We start from the raw sequence: 27,502 nt of genomic DNA on the forward strand, positions 1-27,502 counted from the left end.
TAGCGATCGTCCAGTAACTGATACAATTAAAGGGGTTGCAAGAGATTAGGAAAAGGGGTCTTTTTTGTTCTAGAATCAGCGCCACTCCATAGGTTGTGTCTGATATTGCAGCTTAGATACATTCAAGTGAATGGGGGTGAGCTGCAATACCAGTCACAACCCACGGACAAAAGTGGTACAGTAAGGCTGGGTTCACACACACTATTTATGGACGTAATTCGGGCGTTTTAGCCCCGAATTACGTCTGAAAATGCGGCTCAATAGCGTCGGCAAACATCTGCCCATTCATTTGAATGGGTCTTACGATGTTCTGTGCCGACGGTCATTTTTTTTACTTCCCGCTGTCAAAAGGCGGGGCGTAAAAAAAAAAGACGCCTGCGTCAAAGAAGTACCTGTAACTTCTTCAGACGTAAATGGAGTTTTCCATGGACTCCATGGAAAAACAGCTCCATTTACGTCCGTAATGGACGCAGCGAAAAGCGCCTCAACATGCCATTACGGTTGAAATTACGGAGCCGTTTTCTCCTGAAAACAGCCCCGTAATTTCAGCCGTAACGGACGCTGCCGTGTGAACATACCCTATCTCAGGCGGAAAAAGAAAAACAGGAATTGTTTTTTTTCTTCTAATCTCAGACAACCCCTTTAAGAAAATTCTGAATAGAATTTTTAAGTGTGACAGAAGTGGACAACTCCATTATCTGAATTGACGGAAAACCTGTTTGAGATATTAAATTCATACCTTCATAGTACACTTAAAGAGAACCTGTCACGTGGCCAAAAAACTGCAGCTGACATCTCCGTTAGATTGAAGGTGCCTTACAGATTCTGACGCTTTATATTTTTTTCTTCTAGCCCCCACTGTTGCTGAGATATCGGCGCCGTTAATTTTAGTGCCCGATATGCAAATGAGGCCTTGGACTGTCAAGTGGGCGGGTAACACCTGTCACTTGATAAGGGGTAACCGCCCACTTGACAGTCAAAGGCCTCATTTGCATATCGGACACCATAACTAATGGCCCTGATATCTCAGGAACGGTGGGGGCTAGTAGAAAAAAATAAAAATATCAGAATATGCGAGGCGCCTGCAATCTAACTGAGATGTCAACTGCATTTTATTGGGCAGATGACAGGTCCTCTTTAATATGCGGCTTGTCTAATAATGGAGATCATTCCCTGCCAACAGAACAGTACACAAAACGCAACTCCGAAGCAGAATAAATCTCTCGCCGTCTCCATCCTCTCCCTCGGTTAAGCAGTGTCTTGGCACCTTTCAGTAACAAGTTTAGAAGTGACTGTTTCTATAAAAGAGATCGCACAATCTGTGAAAATTAACAGCGAATAAATCATTGGCGTTGGACGGAGACAGGCACGGCTTGGGTTCTGTACAATGCTTGTCTTGTGGGCCCCTGGCCTCCCCTCTTCCCCGCACCATTGCTGTAATGCAGTGAAAGCCTGGGATATCCTTCATTGTTCCCGCTCAGCCATTTAGGGAAAAAAAATAAAAGACGAAAAAAAGAGCGATTGGGTCTTATAAATAATTTGTGGTCGTGTTGTGAGGAGAGGATTCTTGTGTCTAAAGGGAGGGGATGATTTATTTATGAATGACTCAACAGGAGAAGAAGGGCCCCGAGTGACACTACGATAAAGCAATGTGCGCTCATTACAAACTGGAGCTGCCTGGTTATCAGAGGCCGGAGTCCTACACAGGGAAGGCCGTTATGTATTATTCACAACAGACGAGAGGCTTCTGCAAGAGGAAGATTAAGCTCAAGGGACTTTTACTGTATGTGCACATTATTCCGCTCTTGTAAGAGGTTTGTACTCCCCCCCCCCCCTTCCTTTGAAAGGCAAATACATACATATATATATATATATATAATATATAGCACACAAAAAAATAGCGACAGCACTCTGCGAACACTAATGTCACCTAAACCGCTAAATATAAATAAATATGTATTACTGCTAAATCTACCTACAATAGGGAGGTTCTTAGCGCACATTTTGATCAAATTGTGTGAGCCCACCTGCCACGACAAGGCGACCTCTATGATGTGGGAACCTACTCTGCACATACACCCAGAACTGGGACTAAACCTACATATATCTGGGGATGGTAGGAACCAGCATTAAACTAATTAAAATCACCCAGGGCAGAATGGGAGGAGCGCAAGATCAAAAAATTGGGGCAGTCACTAACCCCACATATATGAATCACAAACAAAAATTTGAACAGCACATTCCTACAAAATGAAACAGAACATGTATACGGGTGCAAGAACGCCTGTGACTGAAAATGTATACAGAACACAAGAAAATGGCGACAGCACACTGCGAACACGAATGCCACCTAAACTGCTAAATATATATAGTGTGTTTTGTGTAACTTTGTATACTTTTATTAAAAATTATTTATACTTTTTTTTTTTAGATACAACTGCTCTATATTCTCTATACACAGCAGCTGTATCTAGCGCTATTTACTGAATCAGTCAGTCCCACAGAGCTATGTTATGAACTTAGATGTGATAGTTTACGCGTGGATCCTGACCCGCTGTCACTGAACCAGTCAGGTCCGTGGGACGGATGGATTCAGTGAATAGCACTAGATACAGCTGTTCTGTATAGAGAATACAAAGCAGCTGTATCTAAAAAAGTAAAAATAATTTATAATAAAAAGTATTTACAAAGTTACACAAAACGGATACACCTTTTTATTAAAAAAATTGTTTTTGCCTTTCAAAAGGTTTACATAGCCTTTAAACGGTATTGGCCAGCTCTGAAAGAAAGCAATACAGATAAAAACAGAATAAAACCGAAGGAACGGAGCAATACAAATAAGGGTCCATAGTGAAATTTTGAATAGAGCCCCTTGACCACAAGAACATCAGAAGATGATAGATAGATAATGCAAACACACATAGAGAATATTGCTGGATTGCAGTTGTGTATCCTGCTGGAAGATTGACCTATAGGTAACAAGCCCCGGAAGTCCGTACCTGTATTCATTTACAGTGAGTGATCACCATTTTAATCTTCATGAAGAGTTAAAGAGGCTCTGTCACCAGATTTTGCAACCCCTATCTGCTATTGCAGCAGATCAGCGCTGCAATGTAGATTACAGTAACGTTTTTATTTTTTAAAAACGAGCATTTTTGGCCAAGTTATGACCATTTTCGTATTTATGCAAATGAGGCTTGCAAAAGTACAACTGGGCGTGTATTATGTGCGTACATCGGGGCGTGTTTACTACTTTTACTAGCTGGGCGTTCTGACGAGAAGTATCATCCACTTCTCTTCAGAACGCCCAGCTTCTGGCAGTGCAGACACAGCAGTGTTCTCCAGAGATCACGCTGTGACGTCACTCACAGGTCCTGCATCGTGTCGGCACCAGAGGCTACAGTTGATTCTGCAGCAGCATCAGCGTTTGCAGGTAAGTAGCTACATCGACTTACCTGCAAACGTCGATGCTGCTGCAGAATCATCTGTAGCCTCTGGTGCCGATGTGTCCTCGCTCGTCTGACACGATGCAGGACCTGTGAGTGACGACACAGCGTGATCTGCCAGAAGCTGGGCGTTCTGAAGAGAAGTGGATGATACTTCTATACACAACGCCCAGCTAGTAAAAGTAGTAAACACGCCCCGATGTACGCACATAATACACGCCCAGTTGTACTTTTACTTTTCAACACGCCCAGTTGTACTTTTGCAAGCCTCATTTGCATAAATACGAAAATGGTCATAACTTGGCCAAAAATGCTCGTTTTTTAAAAATAAAAACGTTACTGTAATCTACATTGCAGCGCCGATCTGCTGCAATAGCAGATAGGGCTTGCAAAATCTGGTGACAGAGCCTCTTTAAGGCCTTTTTACACCGGCCAATTATCGGGCAAAGGAGCGTTCACAGAACGCTCGTTCCCGATAATTGCCCTGTGTAACCACGGCAACGATCAGCCGATGAACGAGCAAATAGAATAGACACGATAGAAATGTATGGGGACGAGCAATCGGAGTAACGACCGCTCGTCCCCATACATAGCTCCTTGTGACAGGCGCAAACGAGCGCCGATCAACGAGCGGTCTCGTCGACCGGCACTCGTTTACACGGCCCATGTTGGACCGTGTAAAAGTATCTTAACTGTATAAATACATTCCTTTGCACTTGATTGTAGAATTCATCCGTAATTACGGATTCATTCATTTATATTGTCCACAAAACACATTCCCGTATATTTACGGGAAGGTGTCCGTGCCGCAGAAAGGACCCGCAAAAGATAGGACATGTCCTATTTTTTACGGACCGTGCTCCCATACATTATATGGGAGAACGGTGCGCAAATGCAGGTGGCTGTCAGCGGCCAGCCGTGCCCGTAATCATGCACCATGATTACAGGCACGGTCATGTGCAGGGGGCCATATCTCGTAACGACACAGAGTTACAGCCTGTATTATACTTCAGAGCTGCATTCACAATTCTGCTGATTGTGATCAGAAAGATATAACAAGACTGTTGTCAAACACAGCTTTGCCGAACTTCTTTAATTCAGGGGGACATCAAATTGCTGTACAGTGCCTGATGTAAAGAGGACACTTCTCAGAATGCAAATGCAGTGAGATATCAGTTCTTAAGCCAGCAGAATAGTGAGCGCAGCTCTGAAGTATAAGATTGGCTGTAACTCAGGATCAGTACAAGATAAGTATTAAAAAAAATATATACAGCCATTTATGAAGATAACTTTTATTTTTTGTGAACATACACTTTAATAAAAGGTACAACTTCTTATAGGGCCACCTATGTGTCTTATTGAAGCAAGAAGTCGACACGCAGAAGAAGACAAGAATCATTTTATATTAGGGTCAATTGATACTTTATTCGCCAAACCCTTATCAGATATATAGTCTCTCCACAATCTCCAAGTGGCAGCACCGATTATTGCAATACACAAGCATCTTACTTGTTAGGGCAAAAACATATGGGGCCGGCAGCCGAATTCGGGCAAAAACCCGCTCCCATGTAGTGGCGAATAGCCACACGATTAAAAACGCCCATTTGCCACGGCCCTGTGTGTTTTTACCCCTATGCATAAAAGGGGCACAGACATCTTGAAGTAGGAGGTCACATTTAAGGGTCAGGAACATAACCTAAAATCTCCTTTTTCTCACTGCAGGTTTAGTTTCTTTATTTAGCTCTATATTTATTTCTATATTTGCTGTAATGGAAATAAAGTTTCCATGCACTGACTTCCTGCTGATAAACAGCAGGCAATGAAAAAAGGGAAAACTGCAGTGTAAAGCATAGAAGACAGAGCAGCTCTTGAGCCTCTAGATTTTTGACTCCCATCACGCAATCTTCTAAATTGCCATCAATGCTCTTGTGACCTACTGGAGCGTGACTAAGAAGCAGTCGGTACTGAAGATAAATGACTCACAGGTAGAGACATTTTAGCAACCACAATCAGGCAAATGCTTTAGAGAGAAAAAAATGTTATTGTTCCCTCTTGACATTGCAAGATCAATTCATTTAACAAATCATATCAGGGCAGAATAAAATTGTGCTTCAGCATAAACAGACTCCAGTTAGGTATCTAATCTGTGGAGCGCATATTGGTTTTGTGGGTGGTCCCAGCGCAAGCACAAAAATAAAAATAACCTGCTACGGTGGCTGTTCGGAGCCTCCTCCTGTGCTCACTGTCGCCACCTGCTGAGCAATGAGCAACCATGCTGAAGATTAGATTATACAGCCAACTTAAAACCATGATCAGTCTGAAATTTGTTATTAACTCAGTCTAAAGTCAAGGAGATGGCAGATCCTTAAAAACTTCCCCCCTCAATAATGGGTTTTAATACTGAGGGCAAAGCTGTAACGTTCTCAATAATCTACTTATGTAGAGGCACAAGAATTAGGTAAGCACATGTGTAACACAGTAAGTGTCCTGAACTCAATGCCACAATATTAGATTCCATACTTCTTGGTTGAAGTCTCACGGCTGTTGCTGAGGCACTGACGGTCTGGTCCTACAGTGTCAAAAACAGAAGAAATTGGCCCGTTGTTTTCTTCCCTGAGATTACGCCTGATCACCCGAGTAATGTACTCGAAGGTCCACATCAGAGAATGCAGGAAAGCGCTGGTTTACTGCTTTGTTGTGTCAGGATCTTTGGTCTTCTCTTGATTCCAGTCTTTTAACCCTTCGGGTAAAGAAGTGTCCTCTTCAAAGCTACCTGTCCCTTCTACAAACTCTTCATAGGAGGACTTCTCCGGGAAAGGCCTAGGACCCAACAGGTCAATCATGTCTGATTTTTCCAAGACTTCCTTTTCCAGCAGCAGCTTCCCAACCTGTTGGTGGCAAACAACACTACTTAGGTTTCGTTCACATCTGCGCTAGGGTTCCCTCGGAGCTTTCCGTCAGAACGGAGCCCTGACAGACCTATGGCTTCCGTTTGTGTCTGTCAGGGCTCCGTTCCGGCGGAAAGCTCGACTGCGCTATCAAAACAACAGAACCCTGTCACAACGGTGACAAACGGAAACCTTTAGCAACGTTTCCGTCACCATTGAGATCAATGGTGAGGGAAACAGAAGCTTAGGTTTACGTTTGGCTTTCCATTGATGGGTTCCCCCGAGGGAAACCTCAGACGTAACCCCTCAACGGAAGGGAAACGGTGATGTGAACAGGCCCTTAGGAAACATCAGCACAATCCATACCTGAACAGAGACTACACAAAAAAAAGTCATCAGTTCTACAGACCCCATAATGAAGAATCCCTTTACCTTTTCCACCTGCTCCCTGCACTGAGTGATAAGCTCCACGGTTCTCTCGTATGCAGAATGGATGAGGTCTCTGGCCTCCTGGTCAATAAGCTCTGCAGTCGCTTCACTATAGGGTCTATCCGCAATCATTTCCCCCTGACGTCCCAGGTCAAATGACACTTGACCCAACTTCTTGCTCATTCCAAATGTCACGATCTGTAAAGGACAAACAACAGTAAATCCTATAGACTTTGATTCATCCACCCTTAATGTGCCCATTATAGAGACAACCGATATAAATTGATAAATTCTGTCTTTACCTGTGCGTACGCAGTCTGTGTGACCTTCTTCAGGTCATCCTGTGCCCCGGTTGTAATGCGTCCAAAAAAAATCTGTTCAGCAACACGGCCTCCAAGCATCATGCACATGCGGTCAAATAACTGTTCCTTGGTGTATAGATATTGCTCCTTGGGAAGGTATTGTGCATAACCTAAGCCTTTCCCTCGAGGAATGATCGATACCTAGAGATGGAGCGAAGAAGTAAAGAACAATCGGTTTAGCATGTACCCACTAAATAGTGACCACACATGGGAAGACACTTCTTCATAGAGAACAGGGACCCTCCAACAAGACAAGTATTGAATCTGATCTAAATGTCACCTTTAGAAGAGGATCGGCATGCTCCAAGAACCATCCAGCCACTGCATGTCCCGCCTCATGGTACGCCACTGTGCGCTTCTCATCTGGTTGAAGGACCTGAGTCTTCTTCTCCAGTCCTGAAAGCAGACGGATGTATCAATAGTGGTCAGGTTCAGACAACTTTCTAATATATTTTGTGTTTCAATCCTTTTGCCATTTCAAGATTGCTGCTTGTGGTTAGTGGATGGGAATATTCTTGAGGTAGATAGCGGATACCTTTCACAGCTGAAATTTGTTACAACTGTATCAAGTCTAGTCTGCTAGATTTTACCTACACGGATACAGTATAGCAAACTATCATGACAGGAGAAAGATTTGGAGCTATGCTGCCGATATATTATCTTACAATGGATTGCCTACACTGGTTACAGCTATATTCAAGGCTTCCAAAAACATTCAGATCTTGAAAATAGTGAGGAATAGAAACAAAGTATAGAACAAAGTTGCAGGACAAATCCCATACATTGTACCGCAATCCATCACTGATGTAAACACAGAAGGGTAAGGCATCTCTAAGCAATGTCTTCATGCAGATAAAGTTTTGGTGAGCTCGTGTCCCTAATGCACAGTGCACTACCCACACTATAATTGGATTGCGAAATTTAATGTGAAATTAAACGGTAACCTCCGATTTCCTCACCTCCAATGACACGCTCAATGGCCTGCACAAAGTGCTTCTCTAACACATACGCATTCAGGTGTCTTGCTGCGATCAGAGCTGCCTCGTTGCAGACATTGGCGATATCAGCACCTGAGAAAAGTAACATGAGAAGTCATGAAGAAGCAAGGACGTGAGATAATAATTTTATATCATATTCTGCTCCAAGACAGTATTGTGATATCTTCACCTGTAAAGCCTGGGGTCAGCGCAGCCAACTTTCGGGATAAGTTATCTTTATTGAGGCTCGTAGCTAGCTTCAAAGGACGCAGGTGAACCTTAAAAATAGAGGCCCTTCCTTTAATATCTGGGGGGCCTAGAGGAAGGGAAAAAAAAAAGACATAAGTTCTTTAGAACAACAATGACTAATAAAAGAGGAAAAAGCGTCATAGTAGATTACAAGGGATCCCCCATTATTTGTGGGTCTACCTTGTTATTGTACAGGATAAACCATTGTGTGGTGTCCCTTACTGGTTATGTGAAACCATTTAGTTGTGGAATTTATGCTTCAATGTTCAGATTTAAAAAAAAATCCCTTGCATTTCATATTTCTCTGCCACAGAAGCCAATAAATGTTCTACTCTCTATATAATTTGTGACCTACCTATGAAGATTTGCCGATCAAATCGCCCCGGTCTCATTAAGGCTGGATCCAGTACATCTGCACGGTTAGTGCCTGCCAAGATTACTACGCTTGTGTCAGAGTTAAAACCTAGAGAATAGTAAAAAAAAAAAAAAAAAAAAATAGATGAGAAATCAGGAGAATTACTGGATGTCTACTAGATCAGTGGTCTCAAACCGGAGGCTCTTCCACTGTTGCAAAACTACAACTCTCAGCATTCCCTAACAACACAGATGCATACCAACAGAAGATGGACCACTTGAAGGTTGCATTTACCAATGACGAGGCATATATACAGCCATCCAGCAAAGCATACACCCATGTATACACACACAAACAGAAAGCCTGACTGTCCGCAGCTGGAGACACCGTAACATAGGGGTTATGATGTCACTGAGTTGCAGACAGTGCAGCAGAAGATGATCCAATATAATTATAATATATCATTATATATAACTTCAGGTGGCCGGTCCACTCCTGGAGCCCATCGTGCAAAAGGTTTTGGGAAACAGCTGCAACCCTGGCAGTTCCTCTGACCCCACAGCATCAGCTCTATGCCATCAGTACTCACCATCCATTTCTACTAACAGCTGGTTTAAGGTATTTTCTTGCTCACTGTGCCCTCCAAAGTTCCCTTGTCCTCTCTTCCTGCCAACAGCATCGATTTCATCAATAAAGAGAATACACGGAGCGTTCTTGCGAGCCAATGTAAACATGTCCCGTACCTACAGAAAAACACATGAGGTAATAGGCCTGTTAAAGTACCGCTGTGAAACAAAAGTAATGTGGCAGGACAACTGGCATCACACCATTATGGACCTACCCTGGCTGGGCCAACTCCGACGAACATTTCCAGGAACTCCGACCCATTCACAGTTATAAACGGTACGTTGGCTTCTCCTGCAGTTGCCTTCGCAAGTAGGGTCTTGCCAGTACCTGGGGGTCCGGTGAGCATTGCCCCCTATTGAAGCAAGCAGAAATAAAAGGGTTATTGCTTAAAAGGGTTTTCATAATAGGACAGCCACTTCTTAAGAGACAGAAAAGCCCAAACATCTGCTGTAGGATTATCACTGAGGGAAGCTGCGAGCGGCCACATATTTATTTTGCAGCGGGTCACTGGATGGGAAATGTAGCATTACATGCAAAGTATTGAAATGAATGGGCAACTATGGCTAATCACTGGCTATTAGAGTGGGTTTCTGATGGGACAACCCCTTTGACTGACTTTCGTAGTCATGTTTTATTATTATTATGTATTTGAGCACACTTAACAAGCCAAGGATGTAGATGGAACCAACAAAACAACTATTAATACAGGGAACAGTCCATAATGTATTCTACATAAGAGCTGTGAAGAGGAAGAGCGTCCGTCTCAGACACTTCATAACAAAATCTACAACTTGTTCTGAATGTATTATGGGCAAAACGGAGACTAGAAATCCATATTTGTTAGCAGAAGAAATGCTGCTGTTTCCAAAGAAACCATAGAAGAACATTCTGGTCTCAATCCAATGCCCCCCCATCACAGCCCTGGAATTTCCCCCAGTTCTCTTACACGAGGTATCTTTGCCCCCAAATCACGATATTGTTTGGGATTTTTGAGAAAATTCACAAATTCCATTATCTCCAATTTCGCCTCCTCACATCCAGCCACATCACCGAACTTGACATCGGTATTTCCGGTCATCATCTTGGCAGTTGTTTCCCCCATTCCAAAAATTCCACCAGTCTTTCCTCCTCGCACAGATCCCATAATGCCTCTCCGCAGGCTATAAAATATGTATCCTATGATGAGTAGTGAGGGAATGAGACTCATGAGGAAAGACCTGTAAAAACAAGCAGATAAATATAATAAGAGAAAAAGAATATCCTTTATTTATATAGACAACATATTGTGCAGCACTTTGAAATCAGGGAAGCAGTAAAAAGAGGATTTTTTTTTTGAGTACTCACCGTAAAATCCTTTTCTCGTAGAGAATTGGGGGGGTCATAAACTGTGGGTATAGGCTGCTGCCACTAGGAGGCAACACTAAGCATTAAGTGTTAGCTCCTCCTACAGGCTATGCCGCTACTGCAGACCCTCAGCTAATCAGTTTGCACAGGAGCAGTAGGAGAAACCTGAAGAGGCCAACAGAAGGTAACAGCAAACGTGGAGCGAAACCAGTAAAAACTAGTAGATGCCCAAAAAATAGAAAATGGAATTGGGTTGGAGCTGTATCTTTCCATAAACTCTACAAGAAAATATTTTTACGGCGAGTACTCAAAAAAATCCTCCTTTAGCGGGCGTGTCATTGGGGGACACAGACCATGGGCCGTTCTAGAGCAGTCCCCAGGGGCAGGAACAAAAACATTGCACAATCGGTCCTCTAATTCACTGCTAACTGCAGAACCTAGTGACCGGGAAAAACATCTGGGGATACAGAAGTGTGCAACAAGGTAAGGTGTTCAGATGGACAGGCAGCGGCCATACGCACCTGCCAGGCGGGCCAAGGGGACCCCGCAGGGCTGACGGAATGAGCTGTTAGTGAAAAGCTTTGCCTTTAGCGCGATAGCCTAGGATGCCGTGTGGCAAGATGACAAGGCGAGTTGTGACCACATCAAGATGTAGTAGATAGTATTCCCCAGAATGGGAAAAAAAACCTAGAAGCCCCAAGAGGGAACTTGGAAGCCAATCAGTTTGAACCACAGAGCACGGTAAGATCGACCCTATAGGTGCAGTGGAATGAACCAACAGTCACCCAGCATAGCCACGCTGGAACGCCGGGAGCAGGGATTGTATTTATTTTATTTCCAGCCCGGCCCCTAAGAAATTATTTTTTTTTTTTAATACCCAATAACCCCCTTAAGACTTGCATGTATTATGGACTGTCTGGTGCTTTTTGTGGTTTTGCATACATATATACTCTCTCATACAGTATATGAACTCACCCATCACTCTCGGTGGTATACACAACAGTTACGCGATCAGCCGGTTCTATCTCCAGATCCTGCTGTGCCATCTCCAGGTTGCGTTCGAAGCTGTCGACGCTGCCGATATTAAACCAAGCTTGTGCCTGTAATCGACATGGATAGTATATGATATGTCACATATTTTACGGATCTCTATAGAAAGGCAGATGATTGAGACCCAATACACAGCACGCCGTGCAGGAAGCAGAGTGGTGAATGTTACTGCTGGAAACCTTCCCTTTAGCAGCAGGTATTGTAGAGACGATAAGTTATTACTCACCTCAGCAGAGGCCCCATGCGCAGGAATCACCCTTACATATTGCTTGTTGACTATTTCTAGGCGATCAACCTGCAGTGAATAGAAAACAAAAAGGATATAGGACACCAATAATTCTCTATTCTGCATCCTAGAAGATAATAGACATTATATATTTAATGTTTATGAGGTTTCCAGACAAACCCGACTATAATGTTGGTGGAAACAAGAATTAGAGGAGTTCGATTTTTACCTGTCAAATTTAGGGTTCCCTTAGAGATAAGCGGAGCCTGAAATCCAGTTAACCCACCCCCTTCCTTCTTATTGAAATAACACGCTGGAACCGTAACGCCCACCTGGCTAAAAAAAGGGAAGGTGCCCAAAATAGATTTAGGGGGTATTCCGACAAAAGACATTTGTGACATATCCATAGGATCTGGCATACATGTCTGATCAGAGGCTGTCTAATCACTGGGACCCCACCAAGCACAAAAATTGGGGTTTTGTGTCCCCCGCGGCTGGTTTGAGGATAGGCAAATGTAGCTGTAATAGTCCGACGCACATATACAAGTCACTGTCCTTTATAGTCTATGTGGAGTGATGGGGACAGCGTAGTAGGCTTACAGCAGGAGGAAGAAATGAATAACCCACAAATATTTTACAAAAGCCACAGGCGCAGTACTCAATGTCACATACCAGCCCTCTTTCCAGGTAGAGATGGACAAACTCCTTCCAACTTATTTCCTTGCCTGAATCTCTGAAGTAAAACACTGCAAATCCGGTGGCAAGTCCAGCTGCAAGGAACATAAGGCTGCGGAAGTCTTTATCGTCCCACGGAAACTCACCCTAAACAGACAGGTCAGAATAGAAATGTTAATACTTGTTAAAAAAAAACATTAAACCAATCTGCAAACATTATTAAAAATACTCAAAATAAAGACAGATCACCTGGAGCAAACACCCATGTCAACATCAGGACTGGATAACAGACTAAACATGACTCATTCTAGGAGGTTTCCTGCCATAAGGAGCCACTTGACCAATAACATGATACTAAGTTATTGCTGATAATGCCATTTTCTAATAGTTTAAAGTTTTGGTCAGTGGGGGGTAAACCGAAGGGGCAGAAGCACTCGGGCGAGCGCTGTGCCGCTTAGTTTCTAATCGGCTTTCCTCAGAGCAGTGGACGGGCTCAATAGAAAGTCTATGAACCCATACTCCGTTCACTCGGCCTTCCAAGGAAATCACTCGCCCAAGCGCTTCTGCCGCTTTGTTTTAGCGAACGGTGGGGGTCTCATTGCTCGGACCCCCACCGATTAAAACTTCTGACTTGTCACTATGAGTCACTCCTGAAATGCCTCAATATCTTTGGTATTGTCTCATAGGGAAGGATCTGCCCCCCCCGTACAGAGGCAGATCCCTAAGGTCACAGTCACACAGTCAGTTTTTTTTTTTTCTATTCTTATTCATGTTTTGACCTCTGTGTTGAGGATCTTACATTGTTGTAAATGTTTAACCCCTTCCCGACATTTGCCGTACATGTACGTCATGGAAAGTACTGACTTCCCGCATCTTGCCGTACATGTACGCCAAATGTTTGGGACCGGCTCAGAAGCTGAGCCGGTCCCATCATCACCGGATCTCAGCTGTATCTTACAGCTGACATCCGGCTGTAACGGCGGGGACCGAAATTAGCTTCGATCCCCGCCATTAACCCCTTAAGTGCAGCGCTCAAACGCGATCGCTGCACTTAAGGTGTTTGCAGCTCATCGGAACCCCAGTAATGAAATTGCCGGGGTTCCGGTGGCTGCAATGGCAACCGGAGGCCTAATACTGGCCTCCCGGTCTGCCTAGCACCGAAGCCGGTCAAGATCCGCCCGGCGGCGGAGCCTGATCGGCTTCCGTAGCTGTCGGCAAGATGGCGCCGGGTCAGGAGCTGATCCGGCGTCATCAGCGGTGGAAGTCAGCTGTACTGTACAGCTGACATCCACCTGTAACGGCAGGAACCGGAGCTAGCTCCGATCCCTGCCATTAACCCCTTCGATGCAGCAATCGAAAGCGATTGCTGCATCGTAGCGGTTACTAGCAGATCGCCAGCCCTGACAGGCAATCGGGACTGGCGACTGCTGTTATGGCAACAGGAGACACAATGGTCTCCTGCTCTGCCATTACGGAAGCCGATTTAGGCCCCGCCGGGAGGCGAAGCCTAATCGGCTTGCTGTCAGTGAATGACTGACAGATCTAATACATTGCACTACATAGGTAGTGCAATGTATTAGAAAAAAAAAAATCTGACCGTTGGAACTTCAAGTCCCCTAGTGGGACTTGAGAAAAAGTGTAAAAAAAGTATAAAAAAGTGTAAAAAAAAGTGCACAAAATAAAAGTTTGAAAACAGTAAAAGTTTCAAGTAATCAAATAAAACACAATCCCCCTTTTACTCTTATCAAGTCCTTTATTATTGAAAAATAATAATAAACCATATGTATTTGGTATCGCCACGACCGTAACGACCGGAGGTATCAAAATATTATATTATTTATTGCACGCGGTGAACAGCGTAAAAAAAAACGTAAAAAACTTTACCAGAGTTTCTGTTTTTTGGTCACTTTGCCCTACAAATATTAGAATAAAAAGTGATCAAAAAGTCGCACGTATCCAAAAATGGTACCTATAAAAACTATAGCTCGTCCCGCAAAAAACAAGCCCTAGTTTTTTTTTACCCCGTTATTATACCACCTGACTATGCCCCTTATATACTCCGCCCGGCTTACATATGCCCTACATTATAAACGGAAACACCAGTAAGACTCCAAACAAAACTACTACCAAGCAAAATCCACACTCCAAAAGCCAAATGGCATTTCCTCCCATCTGAACCCTATAGCGTCCCCAAACAGCAGTTTCCTTCCACATATATGGCATCGTCATACCCGGGAGAACCCTTTTAGCAATTTTTGGGGTGTGTGTCTCCAGTGGCATAAGCTGGGCACGACATATTTGCTACTGAATGGCATATCTAAGGAAAAATATAAATTTTTAATTTGCACCATCCACAGCGCATTCATTTATGGAAAAGATCTGTGGGGTGAAAATGCTCACTACACCCCTTAAAAATGCCTTGAGGGGTGCAGTTTCCATAATGGGGTCACTTCCCAGGGGTTTATTTTTATTATTTCACATCTGAGCCTCTGCAGTTGTGAACCAATACTTTGTAAATCGCCAAATTAGGCCTCAATTTTACATGGTACCCCTTCACTCCTGAGCCTGGTTGAATGTCCAGGCAAGAGATTAGGGCCACATGTAGGGTGTTTCTAAAACCAGGAAACCTAGCATAAAAATTAGAGAGCTGTCTTGTTATGGTGGCACAAGCTGGGCACCACATATTGTCCACATATCTGTGGAAAAAATCCAATTTTCACTCTGCAACATCAAGTTCACACTAATTTCTACAAAACACCTGCAGGGTTAACATGCTCACTACACCCGTAGGTAAAAGCATTGAGGGGTGTAGTTTCCAAAATGGGGTCACTTCTGGGGGGTTTCCACTGTTTTGGGCCCACAGGCGCCCAAAAACCAATCCAGCAACATCTGCACTCCAAATGGCGGTCCTTCCCTTCTGAGCCCTGCCGTGTGCCCAAACAGCAGTTTATGACCACATATGGGGTATTGCCGTACTCGGTAGAAATTGCTTTACAAATGTTGGGTTCTTTTTTTCCTTTATTTGTTGCGAAAATGAAAAAAATTTGCGCTAAAGCTACGTCTTATTGAAGAAAAAGTATTGTTTTTATTTTCACTGCCCAATTCTAATAAATTCTATGAAACATCTGTGGGGTCAAAATGCTCACTACGCCCCTAGATGAATTCCTCAAGAGGTGTAGTTTCCTAAATGGTGTCACTTTTTGGGCGTTTTCATTGTTTTTTCCCCTCAGGGGCTTTGCAAATGTGACATGGCCGCCGCAAACCATTCCTGTTCAATGTGATCTCCAAAAGCCAAATAGCGCTCTTTCCCTTCTAAGCCAAGCCGTGTCTCCAAACAGCCGTTTATTACCACATGTGGGGTATTGTTTTACTCGGGAAAAATTGCTTTACAAATTTTGTGGTGCTTTTTCTCCTTCAGTCCTTGTGGAAATGAGTAAAAATAAGCTAAACCTACATTTTCTTTGAAAAAATGTTGATTTTTATTTTCAGGGCCTACTTCCAATAATTTCTGCAAAAAACCTGTGGGGTCAAAGAGCTCACTATACCCCTAGATAATTTCCTCAATGGGTGTAGTCTCCAAAATGGGGTCACTTGTGGGGGGTTTCCACTGTTTTGTCTCCTCAGGGACTTCGTAAATGTGACCTGGCCTCCGCAAACCATTCCTGCTAAACTTGAGCTCCAAAAGCCAAATAGCGCTCTTTCCCTTCTCAGCCCTGCCGTGTCTCCAAACAACCGTTTATTACCACATGTGGGGCATTGTTTTACTCGGGAGAGATTGGTTTACAAATTTTACGGTGCTTTTTCTCCTTCAGTCCTTGTGGAAATGAGAAAAAATTAGCTAAACCTACATTTTCTTTGAAAAAATTTAGATTGTCATTTTCAGGGCCTATTTCCAATAATTTATGCAAAAAACCTGTTGGGTCAAAACGCTCACTATACCCCTAGATAATTTCCTCAATGGGCGTAGTTTCCGAAATGGGGTCACTTGTGGGGGGTTTCCACTGTTTTGTCCCCTCAGGGGCTTTGTAAATGTGACATGGCCTCCGCAAACCATTCCTGCTAAATGTGAACTCCAAAAGCCAAATAGCGCTCTTTCCCTTCTCAGCCTCGCCGTGTCTCCAAACAACCGGTTATTACCACATGTGGGGTATTGTTTTACTCGGGAGAAATTGCTTTACAAATTTTACGGTGCTTTTTCTCCTTTTGTCTTTGTGAAAATGAGAAAAAAAATCGCTAAACCTACATTTTCTTTGAAGAAATGTTGATTTTAATTTTCACGGCCTACTTCTAATAATTTCTGTAAAAAAGCTGTGCGGTCAAAATGCTCACTGTACCCCTAGATAATTTCCTTGAGGTGTGTAGTTTCCCAGATGGGGTCACTTTTGGGGGATTTTGACTGTTTTGGCACCGCAAGAGCCCTTCAAACCTGACATGGTGCCTAAAATATATTCTAACAAAAATAAGGCCCCAAAATCCACTAGGTGCTCCTTTGCTTCTGAGGCCGGTGCTTCAGTCCAGTAGCACGCTACGGCCACATGTGGGATATTTCCTAAAACTGCAGAAACTGGGCAACAAATATTGAGTTGCATTTCTCTGGTAAAACCTTCTGTGTTATAAAAAAAATTGTACTAAAAATTTATTTCTGCAAAAAAATATGAAATTTTTAAAATTCACCTCTACATTGCTTTAATTCCTGTGACATGTGTAAAGGGTTAAGACATTTTCTAAATGCTGTTTTGAATACTTTGAGGGGTGAAGTTTTTAAAATGGGGTGACTTTTTGGGGGTTTCTAATATATAAGGCCCTCAAAGCCACTTCACAACTGAACTGGCCCCTGTAAAAATGGCCTTTTGAAATTTTCTTGAAAATGTGAGAAATTGCTGCTAAAGTTCTAAGCCTTGTGAGGTCATAGAAAAATAAAAGGATGTTCAAAAAACGATGCCAATCTAAAGTAGACATATGGGTGATGTTAATTAGAAACAATTTTGGGTGGTATAACTGCCTGTCTTACAAGCAGATACATTTAAATTGAGAAAAATGCTAATTTTTGCAATTTTTCGCTAAATTTTGGTGTTTTTCACAATTAAATACTGAACATATCGAGCAAATTTTGCCAGTAACATAAAGTCCAATGTGTCACGAGAAAACAATCTCAGAATCGCTTGGATAGGTGAAAGCATTCCGGAGTTATTACCACATAAAGTGACACATGTCAGATTTGAAAAATGAGGCTCGGTCAGGAAGGTCAAAAGTGGCTAAAGAGGGAAGGGGTTAATAACTCCGGGTGACTGAGACCAGTACAGGTCTCTTTACATGGGATCCTAACAATGGAGGCTGTTCTAGTCACACACCTTCTGTACTCGCTGCCACCAGCTGGGCTCTTTCCTGTTTCCATCACCTTTTCTGTTCCCACCGCTGCCTTGTGAACCTGGATCTTTTGCCTGGTCTGTAATGGAGATGCAGAAATTACATTATGAGCCCAATATTTAAAGAGAACTTCAGAGGAAAATGAGAGAGATAAATAAAAGTGCATTATACACTCCCGCATCCAAATGCAAAGAAATTATAATTAAAGGGGTTATCACCTATTCACAAGATAAATTAGAATTTTCTGTTCGCTGGGGGCCCCCAACGATCATCTGAAGCCCCCCATTCCTCCTCACTGCTGAACTACAGCAAAGAGGACCTTGAATGGAGTGGCGTTCCAGCTTGTGCGCTACCGCTCCTTTAAAAGTGTATGGAATGAGGGAAACAGCTCACTTGGCTGTTTCGGTCATTCTCATGGACTTTGAATGGAGTGGTGAGCTCGACCGCCGCTCCATTCAAGCACCTCCTCACTGCCGGGGGTATAGTGAGGAGGAATGGGGGGTTCGAAATCCCCGTTCTCACAATCGGTGGAGGGCCCAGCGATCAGAAAATGATATATGGTTCTGGGTAAGCCCCTTTAAGTGGCTGCTTGTATACGAGTTCCTTCTAGAGGAGTGGAGATCGATGTGAGGCCATGGAGGTCCATGCAAGCTAGCAGAGTCTTTATCCTTACACATTACATACCTCTGTAAGGTTTAGAGCCCATAAATGATAAAATTGGGGACGGCCTCCATTGGAGATTCTGATGCAACGCCAGGCTTCCTCTCAGAGACTGCAAGAGGAAAAACATAACACAAGGGTCAGTCAAGACAAGAAAACAAGGAATCCTTTATTGCAGTGATCTGAAAGTTGTGGATCTCCAGTGATAATAAAACTACAACCCCCAGCGTTCTCTGATAGCCCGCAACTAAGATACTTTGGGATTTAATTCTTCACCATTTCCAAAGTCTCTGCTTGCTGTCAGTTCATTTTATAACCCATCAATCACACATAGGGCAAGTGATAAAAGAAAATAGGTGGGGATCTGACTGCAGGAACCTATGCTGAGAACAAGGGACCCCAAATCCGAGCATTCACTGTCCCTCTCCATAGAGATGAGCGTCAGAAATAGTAGATCGTGCTCATTCATTCATGGTTTCAATTCAGAGGTTGAAATCCTGTACACAGCTAATCCTTTTCACAGCTGAGGGATTGTTACATAGTATTCATTCTAGAAAATCGTCCTTGGCCAAAATACATAATCAGCATAAACCTCTCCTCGGTCCTGACACTTTACTATAATGGATCAGCGCATATAATATGCATCAGTATGGAGTCCATATGTAGCTCACAGAGTATTGTCTAGACTGGATATCATTGTAGAAAAGCCTCAGCTGTGAGAAGTATTAGGTCAGAACAAGTTTCAGCTTTTGGATGTAAATAAAAACATTTCCATTCACTGACAGCAAGCAAATGTCTTGAACATGGTGGTGAAACATAGCCTATTAGAAAGTTACATAACTTTTCGTTATGCAATGACTGAACTTTAATGACATTATACAGGAAACCTCCTTTAAGTGGTTATGTAATAATGTTCTCTGTTACTGGGCTGACAATAATAAGAACAATGACCTTACATGACAGGTAGGAGGCAGCACATGTTACTACTGACAACCATGTCACACACCACACATCCCTCACCTGACGTGCCCCAGCCCCGCAGGACAGGCCCCGCCACCAGCCGGCCCGACAACATCTCACAACCCCGGAGGAGAACAGGCGACCGAGCCCGGTACTCATGTCACTGTATGGGGCTGAAGCAATGTCACTGAAACTGGCAGCTACTATACACCTAACTACGCCTGTTAATTTCCAGCCAATAGAAGTGCTGTATTCCGGACAGGCAGTACAAGGGCACACCACTGGGTCCTACACTGCCAGGCCTTCAGTGTTCATCATGTATTGTTGTATGATAAGGAACAAAGTCCCGATTACTTGGTTCCTAGGCATTTATGTTATTAGGAGGAGACACGACTTGGGGTAGGTGGTAGAAGCGTCCGAATTAAAAACTGATATTATATCACATTCACCAATTGTCTCCTTATAAAACCTCTGCAATCATTTCACCAATAACAATGGCCTGTAACAATAATCTGTGCATCTATATTCCTGCTTTTTATAGGAGTTGTACTTGACAAAACTGAAAAATTATCAATTTTATCTTGTATTAACCCCTTAAGGACACGGCCAATTTTGGCCTTGAGGACAGAATTTTTTTATATTTCCCTCTTTGCATCCCGACGCTCATAACTCTTTTATTTTTTGTACGACGTAGTTGTATGAGACTTTGTTTTTTGCGGGACGAGTTGTACTTTTTTTTTTTTTAAATATCCTTTTTATTGTCAATTTTCACATTTTCTTACAAACATTTCACGTAAGAGTTACATCATGAGTGCGCAGCACTCAACTGTCATGGGATTAACTTTGAATTAAATTCAACATAACATAACATATAAACATATAAACATGGCATAAGTGTCGATCTTCATATGGACCGAAAATATGACTTCCCCCAACCCCGACACGACCTAGGTCATCAATGAGTATCTACTTATCATTTATCCCCCACCTAGTTCAAAGTTGCAACCCCCCTAAAGTGCCTGCCAAGAGCTGTGTGCAGTACCACTTTGTGTGCTGGAAAGGCTTAACAATTTCCGCTATTTCGGCTGCTTTACATTGCGATTCTATGAATGTTTGCCACTTATCAAATAGCTTCTTGGTTCCCGTTTCCTTCCGCCTTTCCACCTCCACCTTCTCAAGAACCAATAACTGTTTCAGCCGTGACACAATCATTTCTAACCCCGGCGTGTCTGCCTCTAACCAGTGACTCAGGAGGCATCTCAAGGCTACCAGTAAAATCGTGTGCACCAGCGCTGGAGGTGATCTCACTCCTCGAGCACCCACTTCCTCTGGCGGCCTCGCCTGATGGAATAGTAGCGCGTGAGGCGTCAGTGGGAGGTTCGCTTTCCAATGATCCTCAATATATTTTTGTACCATCCCCCAAAATCGTTTTGTATGTACACACCCCCACACTCCATGCCATAAATTCGTCAGAGGTGTATTGCATTTGGGGCAACACGTAATGCGGTCAGGGAAGGATTGTGAAGGCAGAATATTAAAGCCATATATAGCTGAATGCATCAACTTAAAATAGGTTTCCCTCCAGCTCTCATTTATAACGCTCTTGCGTACCGTCTCCCAACCCCCCAGTATGATCTCTCCTATACCTGGATCCTGAGTCCACCGTTCCCAGATTTTGAAACTAACCCTTGATTGCGGACGAACAAAACCATCTCCCAGTGCTCTATACAACCCTGAAATGGTCTCCCGCCCAGTTGTTGGACCTATGACCTCATCTAGAGTGTGCGAGGTAGCTTCCTTACTCAAATCCCTGAGCCTGGAGGTGCAAAATGCTCGTACCTGAAGTATTTGTAAAAAATTGACCCTACCTTCTATGGGTCTGAGTTTAGTGGTAATTTCCTCCCCAGTTAACCACCTCCTTTCCTCTATGTGCAAAGGATCCCCTGCGTTGTCAATGCCTACCATCCCCCATGAGGCAAATCCGTCCCCCTTGCCTACTCCCGGTAAAAATTCCGGGTGTTCGCTCAACGGCATATATTTCGATACCAGGTGAGGTAACCCAAACTGCTTACGTACCACTTTCCAAGCTAGGACTGTATCTCTCAATACAATGGAGGTTTTGAGACGGCACGGAAGCTACAATGTAACAGAGCTTTCAGGTTCCAGGGTGAGGCATACTCCCCCTCCAGATCTAAGTTGGAATAATTGCTCGTTTCGTGAAGCCAATCTACTACATGACGAAAAAGACAGACCACGTTATAACCCCTGACATTCGGAAAGTTCACACCCCCTTCTTGTTTGCCCATCATGAGCTTGGTAAGTGCGATGCGAGGCCTTTTTCCTGCCCATATAAATTTAGTGAATGAGGCCGTCAGTTTAGAGACATCCACATGCTTCAATAAGAGAGGGATTGTTTGAAAGGGGTATAGCAATCTGGGGAAGCTAACCATCTTAATTAGGTGGCACCTTCCCAGGAGGGACAACGGCAATTGGCCCCATCTAGTGAGTTCCGCTTGTATTTTTTTAATTAACGGGGGATAATTTAGGCCATACAGAGTGTCTGGTACCCTCCCTATTCTGATACCCAGATAAGTAATGCAATGTTCAACTGGGGATATCCCACACCCCAAGGATTGCCAAAAGGTCTTAGGCAATGGCCTGCCCAACTCCAGCAGTTCGCTTTTAGCTAGGTTGACTTTATATCCCGAGCATTGCCCAAATTCCTGCAAAAATTGAAAAACCGTCCTTAAATGTTCTTGAGGATTTGACATAAAAAGTATAACGTCATCAGCAAACAGGGCTAACTTCACTGCACAAGACCCTACTTGAATGCCTCTGAACATATCCGATTCCTCCAGAAATCTAGCCATAGGTTCCAATGCGAGATTGAATAACAGGGGCGACAGGGGACAACCCTGTCGTGTTCCTTTATGTAATTGGAAGGGATCCGACAGGAACCCTGAGGAGTGAACACGTGCCTGCGGGTTATTGTAGACACCCTTCAGGAAGACCCGGAAGTCTCCCTGAACGTTCATTTTGACCAGCACCATCCCCAGCCATTCCCATTGTATGTTATCAAAGGCTTTCTCTGCGTCTAACGCTAATAGTGCCGGCCGGGTACCTGGCTGGGGATCGTGCCTGACTGTTTCTAGCACCGTCAACACTTTGCGTAGATTCGTCACTGCTGCCCTGCCCTTTACAAATCCTACTTGGGATTTTGCCACCAGTATGGGTAGATACATAGCCAGCCGATTGGCCAAAATTTTTGTGAGCAATTTCTGATCTTGGTCTATCAGTGAGATGGGGCGGTACGACCCCGGGTCAAGAGGATTCTTCCCCTTCTTGGGTAACACCTTTATATGCGCTACTTTGGCCTCTGCTGGTAAAGCCCCCGTGCTTAGTAAAATATTATAGTATGCCACCAAGGTAGGGCTGATTTCTTCTCTCAGAGATTTAAAAAACTCTCCTGTGAATCCATCTGGACCCGGGGCCTTTCCGTTAGATAAGGTCTTAATGGCGCTCCAAACTTCCTCTAATGTAATCTCTGCGCTCAAGTGACCGTTCTGCTCCTGAGTGAGCCCTGGCAACTTCACCTTCTCCAAAAATTCCCTCCCTTTTTGGAGATCTATGGGTGTTTCTGAGTAAAGGGCTTGGTAGTATTTACTTAATATGGTGTTGATTTTTTTTGGGTCTGAGGTAGAAGTTCCATTAGATTCGTTAAGTGTTGAAATGTGTGACGCTGCATACCTCCCCTTCGCTAATCGCGCTAATAATTTGCCCGCTTTATTGCCGAAACGCATTAGATCGGCATCAAATTGGGACCGGTAAATACTCTCTCTTTTGTCTAACCACTGATCAAACTGTCGCTTGGCTTCCCTCCGAGTTGTACTCTATGTGGGTACCATTTCTTGGTACAAATACATTATTGTTTAATTTCTATAAATTTTTATTTTGGCGAAAATGCAGAAAAAAAGCAGTTCCGCAACAGTTTTAATATTTATTTTTTTTACACCATACACCGATCATCATAAATAATGTTATACATTTGTTGTACAGGTTGTTACGGTCGGGGCGATACCAAATATGTCTATATTATTTCATGTTTTGGGACTTATATTTGAAATAGTTTATTTATTATAAAATGTGTGTTTCTGTGTATTTTATTTACTTTTTCTTTATTTATCATTACATTTTTTTACATTCATTTAACTTTTTTTTTTTTTAATCCCATAAAGGGATTTATTTTTTTGATTTTTAATTTGTAACTGTAATGTACTGGCATAGATCTATATGCCAGTACATTAGCCTGTTACTGATTGTACACAGGCAGTTGTTAGGGCATACCTCAGTATGTCCTAACAACAGGAAATATGTTCAGACAGCCTCGGGGTCCTTCAATGGACCCTGGGCTGTCTGGCCATACAAGTTATGGGCCTTGATCGCGTCACAGTTATCTTCTGTGACGCGATCAAGGTGCAGTCCCCCCTCCTTGAACGCCGCGATCAGCTTTCATCGCGGCATTCAAAGGGTTGACGTCAGAGAGAAGATATTTCTCTTCTCTCCGCTGTCAGAGCGGGGCCGTGGCTGTGTATTACAGCTGTTGCCCCGCCCTCGATCGGGCGCAGAGACGGCTGTCACACAGGACGAGAATGCTCGTCCTAATGCACCAAGTACCCCGCCGCTCAGGACGAGCATACTCGTCCTGTGTCGGCAACCAGTTAAAAAGGTCAGCGCCATGACTGGAGCCTAATTATATACAACACTTGGTAAAGAGGAGAAGCATGACACAAAGGATTTGTCAGAGGAGCCGTGTATGAATATAACATAATATTTTCAGTATTGACCAAAACCCAAAAAAACCCATAAATAACACAAAGAAAAAATAGTAAATGAATACAGCGTCCGCAGTAAATTAAGGCCTGTCCTTGGGGCGACAGTCACTGTGGGCCAGCTGTCTACCCCTCCCTCATCGTGACAAGCGTAGAGTATATTTAAGCGATTTGCCATGAGCACCCCAATCCCAGTGGGCCCAGCACTCCCTGATGCTGACACTAACCCTGCCACCCTTACATACTGAGATCACACCGCCACAATTCAGGACTACGCCCATCAACCGAAACTGGATAAGATACATATCAAGACTGGCATACCGTAACGGCAGAAAAATGCAGCGTGGCCTTGTTGTCGTCCTAATTCACACTTTGCATTTTGATTCAGTTTTCTTGTAGCCAAAACTCACTCCTCAAAAAATGTATAAAAGGAGGCTCATAAAGCTTTCAGTGACACTTCTCCCGATACATTCCAAAAATGTGCAGAAAAAAAGAGGAATTCCGGTTTCAGCAAATAATGTTTGTTTGTTTTTTGTAGAATTAAAAGTTAGACAATTTTCCAATATAATTTTTGTATTAATTCCTCAAAGTTTTCAAGATTTCTGCTTGATATTCAGTAGGAACATTCATTATTTACTTCCAGTGGATACAATTCTGCCCATGGTCATGTGATGGTCGCACAGGTGCTGGGATCGTTACAAGTCACAGTTCTGATACACATACAGTAAGGCCTGATTTACACGAGCATGTGCGTTTTGCGCACGCAAAAAACGCGGCGTTTTGCGTGCGCAAAATGCACTTAACAGCTGCGTGTGTCATCAGTGTATGATGCGCGGCTGCGTGATTTTCGCGCAGCCGCCATCATTATGACACTCCGTTTGGATGTTTGTAAACAGAAAAGCACGTGTCAGAGTATGACAGCTGTTGCGCGAATCACGCAGTTCGCACGGAAGTTCTTCCGTGCGACCTGCGTGGTTTTCACGCACCCATTGACTTCAATGGGTGCATGATGCGCGAAAAACGGACTGTCTGCACTACCCCATAGAGTAATATAGGTGCTAAATGTAACGATCCCAGCACCTGTGTGTCCATCACATGACCATGGACAGAATTTTATCCTCTGTAAGTAAACAACGACTGTTCCAACTGAATAACAGCAAGCGGAGGTCTTGAAAACTGTGAGGAATTAATACAGAAAGTTAAATGGAAAATTGTATAACTTTTAAATCTACAAAAAAATAACATTAATTTGCTGACAGTGGACAACCCCTATAAAGTGTGCCTCCACTTGTGATCTCCCGCCCGACCTGAGATGCTCCTGCACGCTAGGCTGTACAGTTGCCATGGCAACCGTACGACACCCAGAGAATATCGTGCACGGGTACAATTCTTTTTAATAGTACCCGTGCACGGTATTCTCTGGGTGAGGTACAGTTGCCACGGTAACTGTACCGCCCAGCGTGCAGGAGCATCTCCCCATGCCTGATGTCAGGTCGGGCAAGAGATCATAAGTTGAGGCGCACTGTAATAATATAGAAAACATAGTACATAAAGCTTCAACTATAAGAGCCTCGATGCCACAGCAAACACATACACAGATAGAAAATCTGACCTTGTTGCCCATAGCAACCAATCACAGTACAGCTTCCATTTTTCCACAGCAGTTTAAACGAAAGCTGTGATTGGTTGCTATGGACAACAAGGCCCGCCGTTTTTTTTATAAACAAGACCCATTGTGAATAACACCCAATATGTCGGATACTATATAGTTAGGGTATGTTCACACAGGCTGTTTTCAGCCGTTTTTCGTGCCGTAAACATCCCGAAAAACGGATGAAAAATTGGAAGCAGAACGCCTACAAACATCTGCTCATTGATTTCAATGGGAAATACGGCGTTCTGTTCCGATGGGGCTTTTTTTACGCCTCATTTTCAAACAACGGCGCGTCCAAAGACACCCCGTAAAAAGAAGTGCATGTCACTTCTTGAGCCGTTTTTGGAGCCGTTTTTTGTTGACTCAATAGAAAAACGCCACTGGTTTGATTAAAAAACGACTGAATATCAGAGGCTTTTTTCCCTTGAAAACCACTCCTTATTTTCGGACGTTTTTGAGTTTGTGTGTTCACATACCCTTACACCGACGTCGTAGTAACCAAGTGATCATGGATCCAACACTGGAAAAAACATTCTGGGCCTGATGTATAAGGGTATGTTCACACTGCTTATTTACGGACGTAATTCGGGCGTTTTGCCCCGATTTACGTCCGAAAATAGCGCCTCAATAGCGCTGGCAAACATCTGCCCATTGAAAGCAATGGGCAGACGTTTGTCTGTTCACACGCGGCGTAATTTACGCGCCGCTGTCAAATGACGGCGCGTAAATAGACGCCCGCGTCAAAGAAGTGACCTGTCACTTCTTTGGCCGTAATTGGAGCCGTTATTCATTGACTCCGTAATGGACGCGGCGTTCAAGCGCCTGCACATACCGGTACGGCTGAAATTACGGGGATATTTTCAGGCTGAAACATCCCCGTAATTTCAGCCGTAACGGACGCCCTCGTGTGAACATACCCTAAGACTAGTGCAGACGGTACTTGGGGCAGTTGTCCATAGCAACCAATCATGAGCAGTGCTTTCATTTTTAGGCTGCCATTGAAAACAGAGCTGGAATCTGGTAGGTTGCTATCGGCAACTGCTGCAATAGGAGAAATAGCAGCAAACAAAAATGTCATTGAGTAAAACAGAACAAGTTATGCAGGACTGTACCTTTATGGTGACGTTGCTGGACAATGGTGGTAGTGGTGAAGATGACGATGATGGTGACGTTGCTGAACAATGGTGGTAGTGGTGAAGATGACGATGATGGTGATGGAGAAGATGATGGTGAAGGATGACGATGATGGTGATGGAGAAGATGATGATAAGGTGTTCAATTATGATGGTGGACATGGGGGTGGCTGTGATGCTGCTTCAGATGTTATATATAAAATAATAATACTGGCGATGACAATGCTGATGGCAGGAGGTGCAGATGGTACGATGGTCAGGAGGAGGGAGC

General features: G+C 43.6%; 1 protein-coding gene across 2 annotated transcripts; it reads right to left on the reverse strand.

The window, feature by feature from the left end:
* Nucleotides 1-4,844: 4,844 nt before the first annotated feature.
* On the reverse strand, nt 4,845-27,409 carry LOC142661217 (mitochondrial inner membrane m-AAA protease component AFG3L1-like). Of its 2 annotated transcripts, none has more exons than XM_075838561.1 (16): nt 27,211-27,409; nt 18,680-18,767; nt 17,980-18,074; nt 12,626-12,775; nt 11,954-12,022; nt 11,653-11,777; nt 10,280-10,550; nt 9,548-9,685; nt 9,296-9,449; nt 8,707-8,814; nt 8,293-8,418; nt 8,085-8,195; nt 7,406-7,521; nt 7,066-7,266; nt 6,767-6,961; nt 4,845-6,334 (listed from the first exon to the last, which is right to left on the reverse strand). In XM_075838561.1, the coding sequence occupies exons 1-16, from the start codon at nt 27,391-27,393 to the stop codon at nt 6,131-6,133; spliced, it is 2,334 nt and encodes a 777-aa protein (XP_075694676.1). In that variant the 5' UTR covers nt 27,394-27,409; the 3' UTR covers nt 4,845-6,130. The 2 variants fall into 2 exon arrangements, with proteins under 2 accessions (XP_075694676.1, XP_075694677.1); XM_075838562.1 differs by lacking the exon at nt 27,211-27,409 and adding an exon at nt 19,676-19,834.
* Between the last annotated feature and the right edge of the window lie 93 nt (nt 27,410-27,502).

The sequence above is a fragment of the Rhinoderma darwinii genome, chromosome 9 (assembly GCF_050947455.1).
Source record: "Rhinoderma darwinii isolate aRhiDar2 chromosome 9, aRhiDar2.hap1, whole genome shotgun sequence".
Lineage (NCBI taxonomy): Eukaryota > Metazoa > Chordata > Amphibia > Anura > Rhinodermatidae > Rhinoderma > Rhinoderma darwinii.